We start from the raw sequence: 13158 nt of genomic DNA on the forward strand, positions 1-13158 counted from the left end.
TGATAGGTAAAGGCAGTTTGCTTGAGAAAGGAGAGACTTTAGTGAGGAATGGACCATTGTTTCATAACAAAATGCTTAGCCTTTTTCAATTGAATGTGGGAACAGAAGAAATAGTTAGTGGGAGAGAGTGGGTAAAAGCAGGTTGGATTTTTGGAGTGAATATTGTCTTTTCAACATGCTTTCTTCCAACAAAGTATGCAACAAGATGAACAAATGCACAAAAAAATGGATACCCACCACTGATTAAAGACGCTGAGGAATTGACCTTCCATATCATCTTGCTTTTATTTAGACCGTTGAATGTACGATCAAAACATTGAAGGGAAGCTCGAAAGGGAAAGTCTAAAGAGAACAATATCTGCTAGCAGTGGACTTGAGTCGTTACAAATGGTATCAGAGCCAGACACAGGGCGATGTGCTAGCACGGAGGTTGAGTCCGAAGAGGGGTAGATTGGGGGGTCCCACAACAATTGGAGAAGGAACGAGTGCCTTCAAAGACTCTAGCCCACGAAGGAGGGTGAATTGTGAAATCTCACATCGGTTGGGTTTATAAGAATGAGGAAACCTCTCCCTATTAGATGCGTTTTAAAAACCTTGAAGAGAAGCTCGAAAGAGAAAGTCCAAAGAGAACAATATATGCTAGCAATAGGCTTGGACCGTTACAAAAAAAGCCTTAATCATCGATGCCCAAACCAAGCGAGTGAAGCTAATAATCTCCCAACATTCCCCTATGAATGCCTCCTCTAAAAATTAAGGAAAACCTCCATCATAGCCCCGCAATCCCTACTCCACGCCATACTGACTCCAAAAGCCTCCAAGAAACTTAATGAAATTGATTGACCATGATGGCAATTCCAAAAGATATGGACAAGGTCCACCAACGCACCTTTGCAAAGGGAGAACTACTAAGGCTCCAATAAGAAGGGCAATGTCTTTGGCAGTCTCCCTATCCGTAAGGGGATGGCGAAATGCCAAAATAAAAGAAGAAGGCCCACCTCGAGGTGTTAGGAACCACAACCATCCACAGTGGTACGATATTGTCCATTTTCAATATAAGCTCTCGCGGCTTTGTTTTTAGTTTTTCCAAAATGTCTCCATACAATAGAGATATATTTCTTACTTATAAATACATGATCATCCTCTTAATTAGCCAATGTGGGACTCTCTCACAACAATCCTCCCCGGGAGGCACCAAAATGGATGCCGCAAACAGCAGCTTCATATCAGAAAGAGAGCTAAAAGGAGTTTACTCCGCACCCAACAATCTTCCCAAACATAGGCATCTAAGCCATCCCCGATGGAGCATTTAGAAAACTAGGAATAGAAAGGAAAAAAAACTAAAGAGATAGCTTTCCAAGGGTTTTTAGAAGATTCCATAAGCCTACTTAAAAGTGCGAGGACCGTATTTGTTCACAATGACTACGCCACAAAGTCTTTAGGTTTCCAGAAGATGCACCACAACCATTTGGCCAAAACGCCGTCATTATGACGCTTAGGGTTACCAATACCCAATCCCATAAAAATATATATATACGATGCTTAAATTGTTCGTGCATCATATGCTAGAATCTTTTGCACAATGCAATCAAGAATATTAGTTTGAATTTGCAGTATGAACCAGAACCAGAACCAGAACCATGCGACATAGAATCATGCGACAAGGAAGAGAATAGAAATCATCAAACAAGAGGATTTGATATTGCACATACCTTGTAGACGCATTCGAAAAGAGATCCATGCGACATAGAATCTCCTGCAGGTCGGCATCAGACTCGGCCTTAAGCGCAAGGCAGAGGACATGAAGTTGCTGTCTCCGCCGCGCGCACTCGAAGGGCAGATATTTTCTCACAAACATCCGATTTTAAAGGAAATTCTCTTCCGTATCACAATTAATAATTTACAAATCACTTTTAAATATATTTTCTTTTTCCTTCATTATTCAGTATTTTATATATTTAAGCAAATATTTATAATAATTTATTTGTGTCTAGATAATTTTAATAAGAGTTAAAATAAAATAAAAACAAATATTACCTTTTATAAAATTAAAATTAAAATTGTGTAGCGATAATCTAACAACATTAATACATACATTACATCTCACGTCGAGATTAGAAGACTAAAGTTTTGTTGAGAATTATTGAGAGAAACAGTACCAAGAGAAAGATCATAAATTTATAAGTAATGAGCACAATGTCCATTGGCACGAGACCTTTTGGAGAAACTAAAAGCAAATTCATGGAAGCTTATGCTCAAAGATGACACTATCATATCATTATGAAGGTTCGTGATTTCTAACCAGTATTCCTTTTAAAACTTTTGTAGCCAAACATACCCACATTTGAGTATTCATAAACACCACAAAACCATGGCACTCAAAAAACCGTTAAATTTCAAGTTTAGCTCGTGAACATCTTTTAAGATGTGGAATATATTTCTAAATTTTCAAATGTGACTAATAAGTCCATAAACTTTCTACGTCTAACAGGACTTTGGCCTATTAAATATTTGTTAAAATTTGACTCGAAAAAAAAATCGAAACTCATTGAGAACAACAAGAGAAGCCTTTTTTGGAGGAGGCAGCCCCATCAGCCAAACTTACTCGATTTACAGAAAGCTCAGCCTTATAAGAATCAGAGTTGAGGACTTTCCTGCTGACATTGTTGTAAATCTCCTTAATCACAAGCTCAAAGGCTGTTCTGACATTGGTGGAATCAAGAGCAGAGGTCTCCATGAAGAACAGTCCTTCCTCTTCTGCCAGATTCTTGCCTTCCTCCACACTCACATCTCTGATGTTCTCCAAATCACACTTGTTTCCTACCAGCATCTTAACCGTCGCGGTATCACAATGAACTGTAATCGTTTCGGGAGGGATACGTTAGTTTAATATAATCTTACAAATTGCAAACCACAATGAAGGTATGAGATCATGTTGATAGAGGTTGACAGAGGAATGGTTTCTTGCTTGCTTTATAGACCTATCTAGAGATACAAAGATGTCAACTTAACCCATACCCTAGCAAGAGAAACAACTATGTTCAAGTATAAGCAATATCACTATTAACATTAAGCTTTAGTTTAGTTTAGGGTGGACATGTGAGATTCCACGTTGGTTTGAGAGAAGAACGAATCACAAGGGTATGGAAACCTCTCCCCCTAGTATATGCATTTAAAAACTTTGAGGGGAAGCCTAGAAGGAAAAACCCAAAGAAGACAATATCTGCTAGTGGGCTAGCCGTTACAAATGGGATCAGAGACAGACATCGGAAAAGATGCCCAATGAAAATGAAGCATCATTCCTTATAAAAGTGTGGAAACTTCTCCTATGAAAATGAAGCCTTCCTTATAAGGGTGTGGAAACGTCTCCTTTGAAACTTTGAGAAGGGAGCTAAGAGAAACGTGCAAACTTCTATGAAAATGAAGCATTCCGTATAAGGGTGTGGAAACTTCTCTTTTAAAACTCTGAGAAGGGAGCTAAGGGAAAACGTGGAAACTTCTATGAAAATGAAGCATTCCTTATAAGAGGGTAGAAACTTATCCTTTAAAACTCTGAGGAAGAAGCCAAGGGAAAACGTGGAAACTTCTCATATGAAAATGAAGCATTCCTTATAAGAGTGTGGAAACTTCTCCTTTGAAGCTCCGAAAAGGAAGCCAAGGGAAAACCCAAAGATAAAATATTTGCTGGCAGTGGGCTTAGGCTAGGCTGTTACACGACACCAAATACAAATACAAAGAGACTAAAAAATAACTAAAAAATATATCCATTGGTTTCTTATTCATTTTCAAATGAGAAAGGATAAATCACCTGAAAAGCATACCATTCAAAATTTGGAAAAAGAAGTTATTAGGTCCTTGATTCAATGGTGATTGTTAAACTAAACAAAACAAGAGTAACTAACATCTAGCCACTTCTTAGGATAAGCCTGTACCGACTAAGCAACTATTCCGTAATACCTTCAAATGCCACAAACTGAAGTTCAAATTTCAATATAATGGGTTGACAAGCAGTTGCCCTAAATTTGAGTACATATTGTTGGTCGAAGAAAGTCCTTCGTTGGCTAATTTAGGAATGATCATCGGTTTATAATAAAAAAAAATATTCTCTCCATTGGTGTGAGGACTTTTGGGGGAGCTCAAAGCAAAGCCATGAGAGTTTAAACTCAAAGTGGACAATATCATACCATTGTGGAGAGTCGTGTTCATCTAACATGGTATCAGAGTCATGCCCTAAACTTAGTTGTGTCAACAGATTGGTAAATTCTCAAATGTCGAACAAAGGACTCCAAAAGAAAAAGAAGTCGAGCCTCGATTAAAGGGAGGCGTACTTTGTTCGAGGAGAGGTGTTGTGGAGAGTCGTGTTCATCTCACAGATATGACTTGTGAACTAACAATTAGGTCCCTCCACAGCTTTTCTTTTTGTATCTGATTTCAACCAGTACACGGGTCTAAACAACATACAATTCTCTTAGATGTAAATTTGGCAAACCTCAACACTGTTCATCCTTTAGTGCATTAAAAACTACTCACTGAAGCAACTTTAACAAGTAAAAGAACACATGATTCAATCTTTTTCACCAATCTAATCCAGCTTTCCCCCAACAAAAGAAGAATGAACAATAACCCTGATTTTTCCATTATTCTTATCTTACTTACAGTTCTACACAAACCAAAGAATCAATAAACAAAACCAGCAACAGATTCTAGTAAACAGAAGCAAAAAATTGGATTCAGTTCTATAAAGCTTCTGCAAACAAACTGAACAGTAAAGCAACCAGAAAGATTCAAAGAGAACGTACCGCCGAGCTCGTCGAGCCACCGCTTGACGCTGTCGAAGGTTGTCCGACGGCTGATATCGTAGACAATCAGCGCACCAAAAGCGCCGCGATAGTAGGCCGAAGTGACAGCCCTAAATCGCTCCTGGCCAGCAGTATCCCAGATCTGAGCCTTCACCTCTTTGCCGTCGATTTCCACCACTTGAGTCTGAAACTCGACGCCGATTGTAGCCTTGGAGTTGGTATCGAACTCATTCCGAGCAAATCGCGAGAGAAGGTTCGATTTGCCCACAGCAGAGTCGCCAATAAGGACAATCTTGTACAAGTACTCCTCACCGCCCTGGTCCTCGTCACTCGCCATTGATGCAGATGAAGAAGATGAAGAAGCTTGCAATGGAGGTTTTTGTGCGGTCCGAAATGGATAGTAATGACTATAACTACAACCTCATGACAGGAGGCACTGAAATACGCCATGATTATCGGGAAATTCGTAAATATAATCAACTTTTTGGCGCTTGAATTGGGTCCCAACTGGCTTTGATAGCATGCTCATGAATTCACATTGGTAATCGGAATCCATGTGTGCGCAATTAAAGGCACTCGCTCTACCCCCTTTCTCTTTCTTCCCTTTTATGCCTCACTTAAAAATGCGTTACTCAAATCTAAGCCAAATTATACCAAATATCTCCCTTAAATTTTTGTCATTATTTTCATATTTTGAAGGGGTGAATACGAGGCGACATTAGGCCTCGAAGGGAGATGGATTTGGGGGGTCCCACATCAATTAGAGTAGGGAATGAGTGCCAGCGAGGACGTTAGGGCCCCTGATTTGGAAGGTCCCACATCTACTGGTGAATGATACGAGTGCTAGCAAGGACGCCAAGAGTCCCACATCGATTGGTGAAGGGAACAAGTGTTGGCAAAGACATTAGGCCCTAAAGGGAGTGGATTATGAGATCCCACCTCTTTTTTATAAGGGTGTGAAAACCTCAAAACCTACGGAGAAAGTCCATAGAGGACAATATCTTCTAGCAATGAGCTCAATGGGTAAGTTAAGGGCATGTGTCCACTTTGAGCATAAAACTCCTGTGACTTTGCTTTTGATTTCTCCAAAAGACTTTGCTTTTGATTTCTCCAAAAGACTTCATACCAGATATATTTCTTACTTATAAACTCATGATCAACCCTTTAATTAGCCGATGTAGGACCCCCTCTCTAACAATAATCAACACGATGCATTTCAAACTTCTAATCTCTTGATCAATGCTGGTCAGTAAGAACGATTCTAATCTTCTATAAATTAGGAACGATATTATTTTGTAGTTTTAAAGATCGATCCAAGCGTACACGAGTCTTTTTCATAAAGATATCTCATTTCATTCCAAATTCTCTGTTATTTACAAGAACAAATCTTAGGGAGAAACAAACACAAGTCATTTTTGAGTTCCATTTCAGCAACCATTGGATCTAGAAATTTGGGCTTGAACTCGGTTTAATGGCTGACCTTTCCAAGACTCCTTGGAAATGGAATAACATCTTTGATATCAGTAAGGCCAGTAGTAAACAGAACGAAACGATCAAATGCTAAACTAAAACCAGAGTGCTTCACTGTTCCATGCCTTTGAATCTCCAAGTACCACTCGTACTGCTCTCTTGGCAGCCCCATCTCCTTCATCCTGTGTCAACATCCATATTACAACAAACCAATAACTTTCTAACCCATTTCTTAAAAGCATATTTACTTTTTTCACATGCCTAGTGACACACGCTAGAACAGCTCATAATTAGACTTTTTTTTACTTTGATTCTTCAACTTTAAGATGTTCTCTCTTTTTCGGGTAGAATTTGCATCAAAAACTACTTTAGACATGCGTGGATAATGTCGATGGCCTAAATTTATAATTCGTTATTACGATATATATGTGTCAGCTTGCACAGACTTCGACTAATCTCACGAGGTAACTACATGATTCTACTATATTTCGTTAGTGGGTAGTCGCTATGATCAACTTATTCTCTTTAAACCTTTTATTATTCTCATGGTCTTTATTGACCACGAGCCGACCCATAATGGTTAACCTACTACACGTGGATATAAAACGCGTCTATGTAGATGTCTATGGATCTAGTAAATAAATAAAAGATGTGAAAGTGTCTAAGTTTCGGTTGAATAATTTATACCTTGTCAACAATACGTCGAGACGCTCCTCCTTTTGGCTGCCAGAAATTACTACTCCACCCTACAACAGTCGGGTCCGAGTTTAAGAAATAATTTTTCATTGAATCGGAATCTATCCAAAATGTAAAGCGCTAACCTTTGGAAGAACTACATCAAATGCTGCCACTGTTTTCCCATCATCATTCAGACGCACATTAAATGGCTTGGTTTCTTTTGGGTAGTTATATACTATCACAGGCTTCTTAAAGATGGCATCAGCAAGATAACTGTGTTTCATGTAACCAAAATAAATAACTTTTGATAAATGAAAAAATATCAATTTGCTTGTGTTGTACTAGCATTTTCACACCTGAGATGATCATCAGTTAAAGCAGCACCAAATTTAAGCCTTTTCAAGCGTTGAGATTTTTGATCGGTTGCCTGACAGTGAAGAATTTTGTTTTTCAATATTCAGATAAACGGGTGGAAACGAAAAACCGAGGCATCTGTTCGAAGATTCACCTTATCCAGAATTTCTATTGCAGCAGTGTAAGAGACCTTCTCAAATGAACTTGTGATGGTTGATTCAAGGCGATGAATGCTCGTTTTGTCGATTCGTTTTTGCACGAATTTCATATCATCCAGACAGTGCTCCAACACCCATTTGGAGAGGAACTTAACAAGGTCATCAGCACAGTTGATGACATCCTGGACTCCCCAAACGATGATACAAAACGCAAGTTAAAAGATGGAAATTCTTCATTTCAATGGTGCAATGATATTAGAAACAACTACTGATCACAGAAAATAAAGGTTTTAATGGCTAAATCAACATGGACTCTTAAACCCATAATTTATATGTCAAATACTAAGCAATCTAAAGGAATAAGTATAAGATCACAGATACATACCTCGAGTTCAGCAAAAGCAATTTCGACCTCCACCATCCACATTTCAGCAGCATGTTTTGCCGACTCGATTCTATCTGCCCGAAACCTCGGTCCGCATGAGTAAACATTTCCAAGGGCACACGCATAGGTCTCCAAATGGAGTTGTCCAGACACCGTGAGATAAGTTTCTTGTGGGAAGAAAGTTTCAGAAACGTGAACTTTATCTTTCTTCAATTTTAATTTTTGTTTTCCTCTGGCTTCTAATTGTAATGCAAGTTCATTTGTCTTCTTTAAATCCTGAACTGCAGCAGCTAAGGCTTCCCTGTTGCTTTCACTTCTCTCGAGTTCTTTGACGATATTTCTTTTCTCTACTGCAGCAGCCTTAACAGTTTCAAGACTCACACCATCAGTTTCTTTGTCTTCTGTTGGTTCTATTTTCTTATCTTCTGATTTGCCAGCACGGGTTGTAACATGGAACTTTTCACTGAATCCCTCGCTGTCTGTGGTCGTGATGGTCGGTAATTGCACGTAAAGAAAGCCATGATTTTGGAAGAATGTGTGAGTTGCAAAAGTCAAGGCATTACGAACTCTCATAACAGATGCTACCTGCGTAAGGTAATGAATATCAATGAAGATCAAGATCCAATACTTCATTGGCTTCAATGGTTAAAATATGAAAAACTCTCTTCTCAAACTTCGGCCCCAGAGCCCTATGCATCGATACTATTCAGTTCATTAAACGCCATGATCAAGAACATCAACCTATACATATAAATCTTCTTGTTTTTCCCTTTTAATGTCTGCCAAGTGTTCAGTTCAGCTTGCGTACACCTCGACTAATTTCATGGACAACTCTACTATATAAATCCTTTCTTTTACCAGAGATTGAACTGTATCACCATTTATCTGATCTCAAGGCTCTTACTCTAATTCACATGCTGCTATTGCTTAAGCACAATCTTAAAAATAATGACGGTATAATAATAGGCATGCAAACAGACCCATAAAACAGAACATAAATGCAATGTATGGTTGAAGCTTGTACGAATTACCGTAGTTGTTCGAGGACGAAAATAAGAAAATTTTCTCAAAAGATCCATTGGCAACTTCTTTTGGGTTAGTGGGTACTTTTCCTGTTCAACCTTCCCTACGTGAAGGATTTTCTCCACTTCAAGCCGAACCAGATGTTTCCCAGGTGCCGGTGTCCGCTTCAATATGCCTTCCACCAAGATGCAAGTTCCCGTAGGCATCAGCTGGCCAGGATGATGTAACGAGGACTCAACAACAACCTGCAAGTTTCTTATTACTTTGAGAACAAACTTACAAACAGCTGGCGTGCATAGATTAGAGGTTACCTGAAGGCTTGCAACACAAGAGCCATCGTTAACAACAAGAAAAGTAGTGGAAGGAAGCGGCGGCGGCGGCTTATGAACAGACGTCTCCAACTTCTCACCGGCGTGTAAATCATTTCCATACAGCATCCTAAGCAAAGACCTAACGATCGGAATCCGCGACTGTAAAATCTCAATGCAGCTAACATCCTTAGCCCTAGGCGGCAGAGCATCACCCGCCGTTCTAACACTAGCATCAGCCGGCACCACCGCCTCTCTGAAAACCTCCTTGGAGGACTTCACCCAGCCTCCGATCACCAATTTCTGATCCACAAACCCCAAACCACCATCGCTGCAGTCCAGCACAGTTTTGAGAAGAACCCGCTTCGAGTACTTGGAAAAGGTGACAGGGGTGAAAACAGTAGGGTGTTCGGCGGCCATTGAAGAGTGTGGGAGGAAGAAAGATAACAGAAACGGTGAATTGATGGGTGAAGAAGATGAGCCATGGATGAAGAGATATAGAACAAAATCGAGATGCTTTTCTTGGGGAAGAAGATGGGGAAATCGAGAGAGGATGTTAATGGAGGGAAAAGGATTGTTTCAGAGGAATGATTTCGGCTGTTTCGTGGGATAAACTGAGAGAGATTACAGAGTTTGAATTGGAATCCTTCCAAGTTCGAGAGTTTCTTGGAGATTTGTTCATTTCATAGCTTTGCAGATCGTTTCCCGCGGTTGGAAAGTGAAACCTTGCGTGAAAGCGACCGTTTCAAAATATATATATATTTTTTTTATTATTATTATTATTATTATTATTATTTATACTTTATATTCAAAGCCCAATAAGCCCAATAAGCCCAAATTGACGTAAAAATGATTGGGCTCAAAAAACCAAAACAAGCCCAAGTCCACATAAACTCGAATTCATATATTATAATTTTTTTTAATTAATTTATTTATTACCAAATATTTTCTTCTAAATTTTTTTTTTTTTTTTTTATAAGAATATTCAAATTGTGAATAAAGTATAACCAACAACGACAAAACGGGATAAATAAAGGCCTAACGGAATCAGCGTAGGGTACCCTACACGGGAAGGGGTTGTGTCCATAAGTGGAGGAGCCTGTGTCCTACATTTTTAACCCCATTTTTCCTATCGCCACCACATGTCGCTTCCTTTTTGGCATTGCGTCGAGCGATTCTTTTTTCTTGAAATTTTATATTTTTTAAAAATCTTGCTCGTTACGTATCATTATCAACCTCACAGTTTTCAAACACATCTATTAGAGAGATATTTCTATTCCCTTATAAATAATGTTTCATTCCACCATTCAACCGAGGTGGGATCTCATACTATTTACTCCTCTCCTACTCAACACAGTCCCAACGTCGCACACTGCACTTAAGCATCCCGACGAGCACGTCAGTCACTGCATCTCTCGCCACTTTAGAAACGAGAAGTAAGTAACATGACCATGTTACAAGAGAATGTCGGGGCCATTAAGTGTCAAACCCAGATCCCAAACCCTGATCCAAATTCTGGGTATAGATCGTTACGGGACCATGTAAAAGTGTTTGGCCACTAAAACCTATAAAACGTCCTAGAAGTTTCTACTCGGTCGTACAAAGTGGGGGGAAAAGTAATAAAAAAGAATATAAGGGGGGGGAAAATTGAATGAATGAGAGAAATTTGTCCTTGTTTGTAGCAATTGAATGAATTGTCTACCAATTTCTAAGGTTTGAATTGAATGTCCCTAGATCCTTCTCTATGGAACTTCACAGACCCATCTAGACTTTTCATCACAATAATAATATTATTATTATTAATATTAATATCTTCACAAAATATCTTATTTTATATCTTTAAAAATATTTAATTTTTAAATATGAAAATTTCCTAAAATTCCCCATAAAAAAAAAAAATTAAATACGAGCAGTTTTGACATATTTTTAAAATTCAGATTTCATCCGTTTTTTTTTTAATATATGCATGCAAATTAAAAAGGGTAAATTGGTAATTGTGCTTAGATGCAAGGACAAAAAGGTAAAACTCCATTGTTATGAAAAAAAAAGGAATTTACATAATATAATTCCATATATAACCTCAAAAAAGTAATATAAACCTCATTTAAAAAAAATTAAATACTAGTAGCTTTGATATAATTTTTAAAATTCAGATTTCATCTGTTTTTTATAATTATTATTTTTATATATGTATGCAAATTAATAAGGGTATATTGGTAATTATGGTTAGATGCAAGGACAAAAAGGTAAAACTCAATATTTATGAAAAAAAGGGAATTTACATAATACAATTCCATATATAACCTCGAAAAAGTAATATAACCCATTTAAAAAAAATTAAATATGAGTAGTTTTGACATTATTTTTATAATTATATTTTTTATATATATACATATAAATTAATAAGGGTATATTGGTAATTATACTTAGATGCAAGGACAAAAAGGTAAAACTAATATAATTCCATATATAACCTCAAAAAAGTAATATAAACCTCATTTTAAAATAAATTAAATATGAGTAGTTTTCACATTATTATTATTATTTATATATATATATATATATGTCAATTTATAAGGGTATATTGGTAATTGTGTTCATATTCAACTACCGAATAAAAAGGTAAAACTCGATAGTTATGAAAAAAAAAACGAAATTTAAATGATATAATTCCACATATAACATTAAAAATTAAAAAGTAATATAAAGCGGCAGAGACTTATAAAAAATAATTTAAAATATTTATTATAGTCCCGAGACTTTACACGTTAATTCTATTTTAGTCTTTGAACTCTAATCACACATAACCGTTCTCTCGACGTAAAAATACTCAAACTTATATTTTAAAAGTGAGCTAGACTCGGGTCGATGTTTACTTCAATTCAAAATTTTAAAATTTTAAAATTTAAAAGGAGCCAAAAATAATTTGAAAAAAAAAAAGAAGAAGGGTATATATGTAATTTCCATAAACATTCCATAAAGTGGGGACAAACAAGGTATATGGGTGCAGAGAGGATGGGGGACCAAACTGTCATTTCACTGCTTAAATTTTGCAAATTTTTATTTATTTATTTATTTATTTATTTTGAAAGAGTTCCCATTTTATCACAAGTATTAATACTTTTTGAGTTCCATTCTCCCATTCTACAATTGCAGCAATTGGTTTCTTATCCTCTCGTTTCCAATGGCGAAAGCTGCGAAACCACTTCTTCTTCTCCTCCTTCTAGCCCTAATTCTCTGCTCTCTCTGCTCAACAATGGCGCTAAAAGGTTTCTCTCTCTCTTTTTCTCTCTCTCGGTTTACGTTCTTCGTCGCTTGATTTACTTTATTCATCTTCTCTCCGTATCTTTTTTCGCGTTCAGGACGATTCTCAACAGAGGACGAACTTTTCGCTAAACCTCTGCCTCAATTCCGTTCCGTACAAACAACAATCGCGCCCGAGGTTAGTTGCTCGTACTATCCGGACAATAAATCTTTTTCGATTTTTATCATTTAGGAATTCGCGTCTCGTTTCTTGATCTCTGTTTCTTGTTTCTGATCTCTTGAATGTACTTTTAAAGTAATCGTTAAATGCTCGAGACTCGAAGTATAATGTGTTTATTTTTTATGGAAATTTTAAAAAAATTCAGATGAGAAATTCAAGAAGGTTGATGATTGGTTCAACAGCACCGATATGCACTTATAATGAATGTAGAGGATGCAAATACAAGTGCAGAGCCGAGCAAGTGCCAGTTGAAGGCAATGACCCGATCAATAGTGCTTATCACTATAGATGTGTTTGTCATAGGTAATTTCATTTTAATCTCCCCAAATTTTTGTACCAATTTTCTTAGTTTTTTGTTCTTTCCAAGACAATTTGAGAGGTAGATTTGAGTCTACCTTCCTCGAGTCTATTTTGTTTGTGTTATATAAATTTTCGCGTCCGTTTGTTGTAATATTTTTCTTTGGTTTTATTGATAATGGTTTAAATCAAGAGTTTGTAAGGA

General features: G+C 37.3%; 3 protein-coding genes across 3 annotated transcripts; 1 reads left to right on the plus strand and 2 right to left on the minus strand.

The window, feature by feature from the left end:
• Positions 1–2346: 2346 nt before the first annotated feature.
• On the minus strand, positions 2347–5355 carry LOC111778691 (ras-related protein RABA5b). Its single transcript, XM_023658661.2, has 2 exons — positions 4797–5355; positions 2347–2853 (listed from the first exon to the last, which is right to left on the minus strand). Exons 1-2 carry the CDS (start codon positions 5131–5133, stop codon positions 2543–2545), a joined length of 648 nt encoding a protein of 215 aa, XP_023514429.1. The 5' UTR covers positions 5134–5355; the 3' UTR covers positions 2347–2542.
• A 771-nt stretch (positions 5356–6126) lies between these two features.
• LOC111778690 (asparagine--tRNA ligase, cytoplasmic 2) lies at positions 6127–9894 on the minus strand. The gene is made up of 8 exons (XM_023658660.2): positions 9176–9894; positions 8873–9109; positions 7842–8426; positions 7453–7638; positions 7301–7371; positions 7088–7217; positions 6954–7012; positions 6127–6448 (listed from the first exon to the last, which is right to left on the minus strand). The coding sequence occupies exons 1-8, from the start codon at positions 9590–9592 to the stop codon at positions 6265–6267; spliced, it is 1869 nt and encodes a 622-aa protein (XP_023514428.2). The 5' UTR covers positions 9593–9894; the 3' UTR covers positions 6127–6264.
• Positions 9895–12281: 2387 nt separating this feature from the next.
• On the plus strand, positions 12282–13158 carry STOMAGEN (stomagen). Its single transcript, XM_023659111.2, has 3 exons — positions 12282–12441; positions 12535–12614; positions 12802–13158. Exons 1-3 carry the CDS (start codon positions 12357–12359, stop codon positions 12961–12963), a joined length of 327 nt encoding a protein of 108 aa, XP_023514879.1. The 5' UTR covers positions 12282–12356; the 3' UTR covers positions 12964–13158.

This window comes from Cucurbita pepo, chromosome 17 (genome assembly GCF_057944985.1).
Source record: "Cucurbita pepo subsp. pepo isolate OVF chromosome 17, ASM5794498v1, whole genome shotgun sequence".
In the NCBI taxonomy this organism is placed as follows: Eukaryota; Viridiplantae; Streptophyta; class Magnoliopsida; order Cucurbitales; family Cucurbitaceae; genus Cucurbita; species Cucurbita pepo.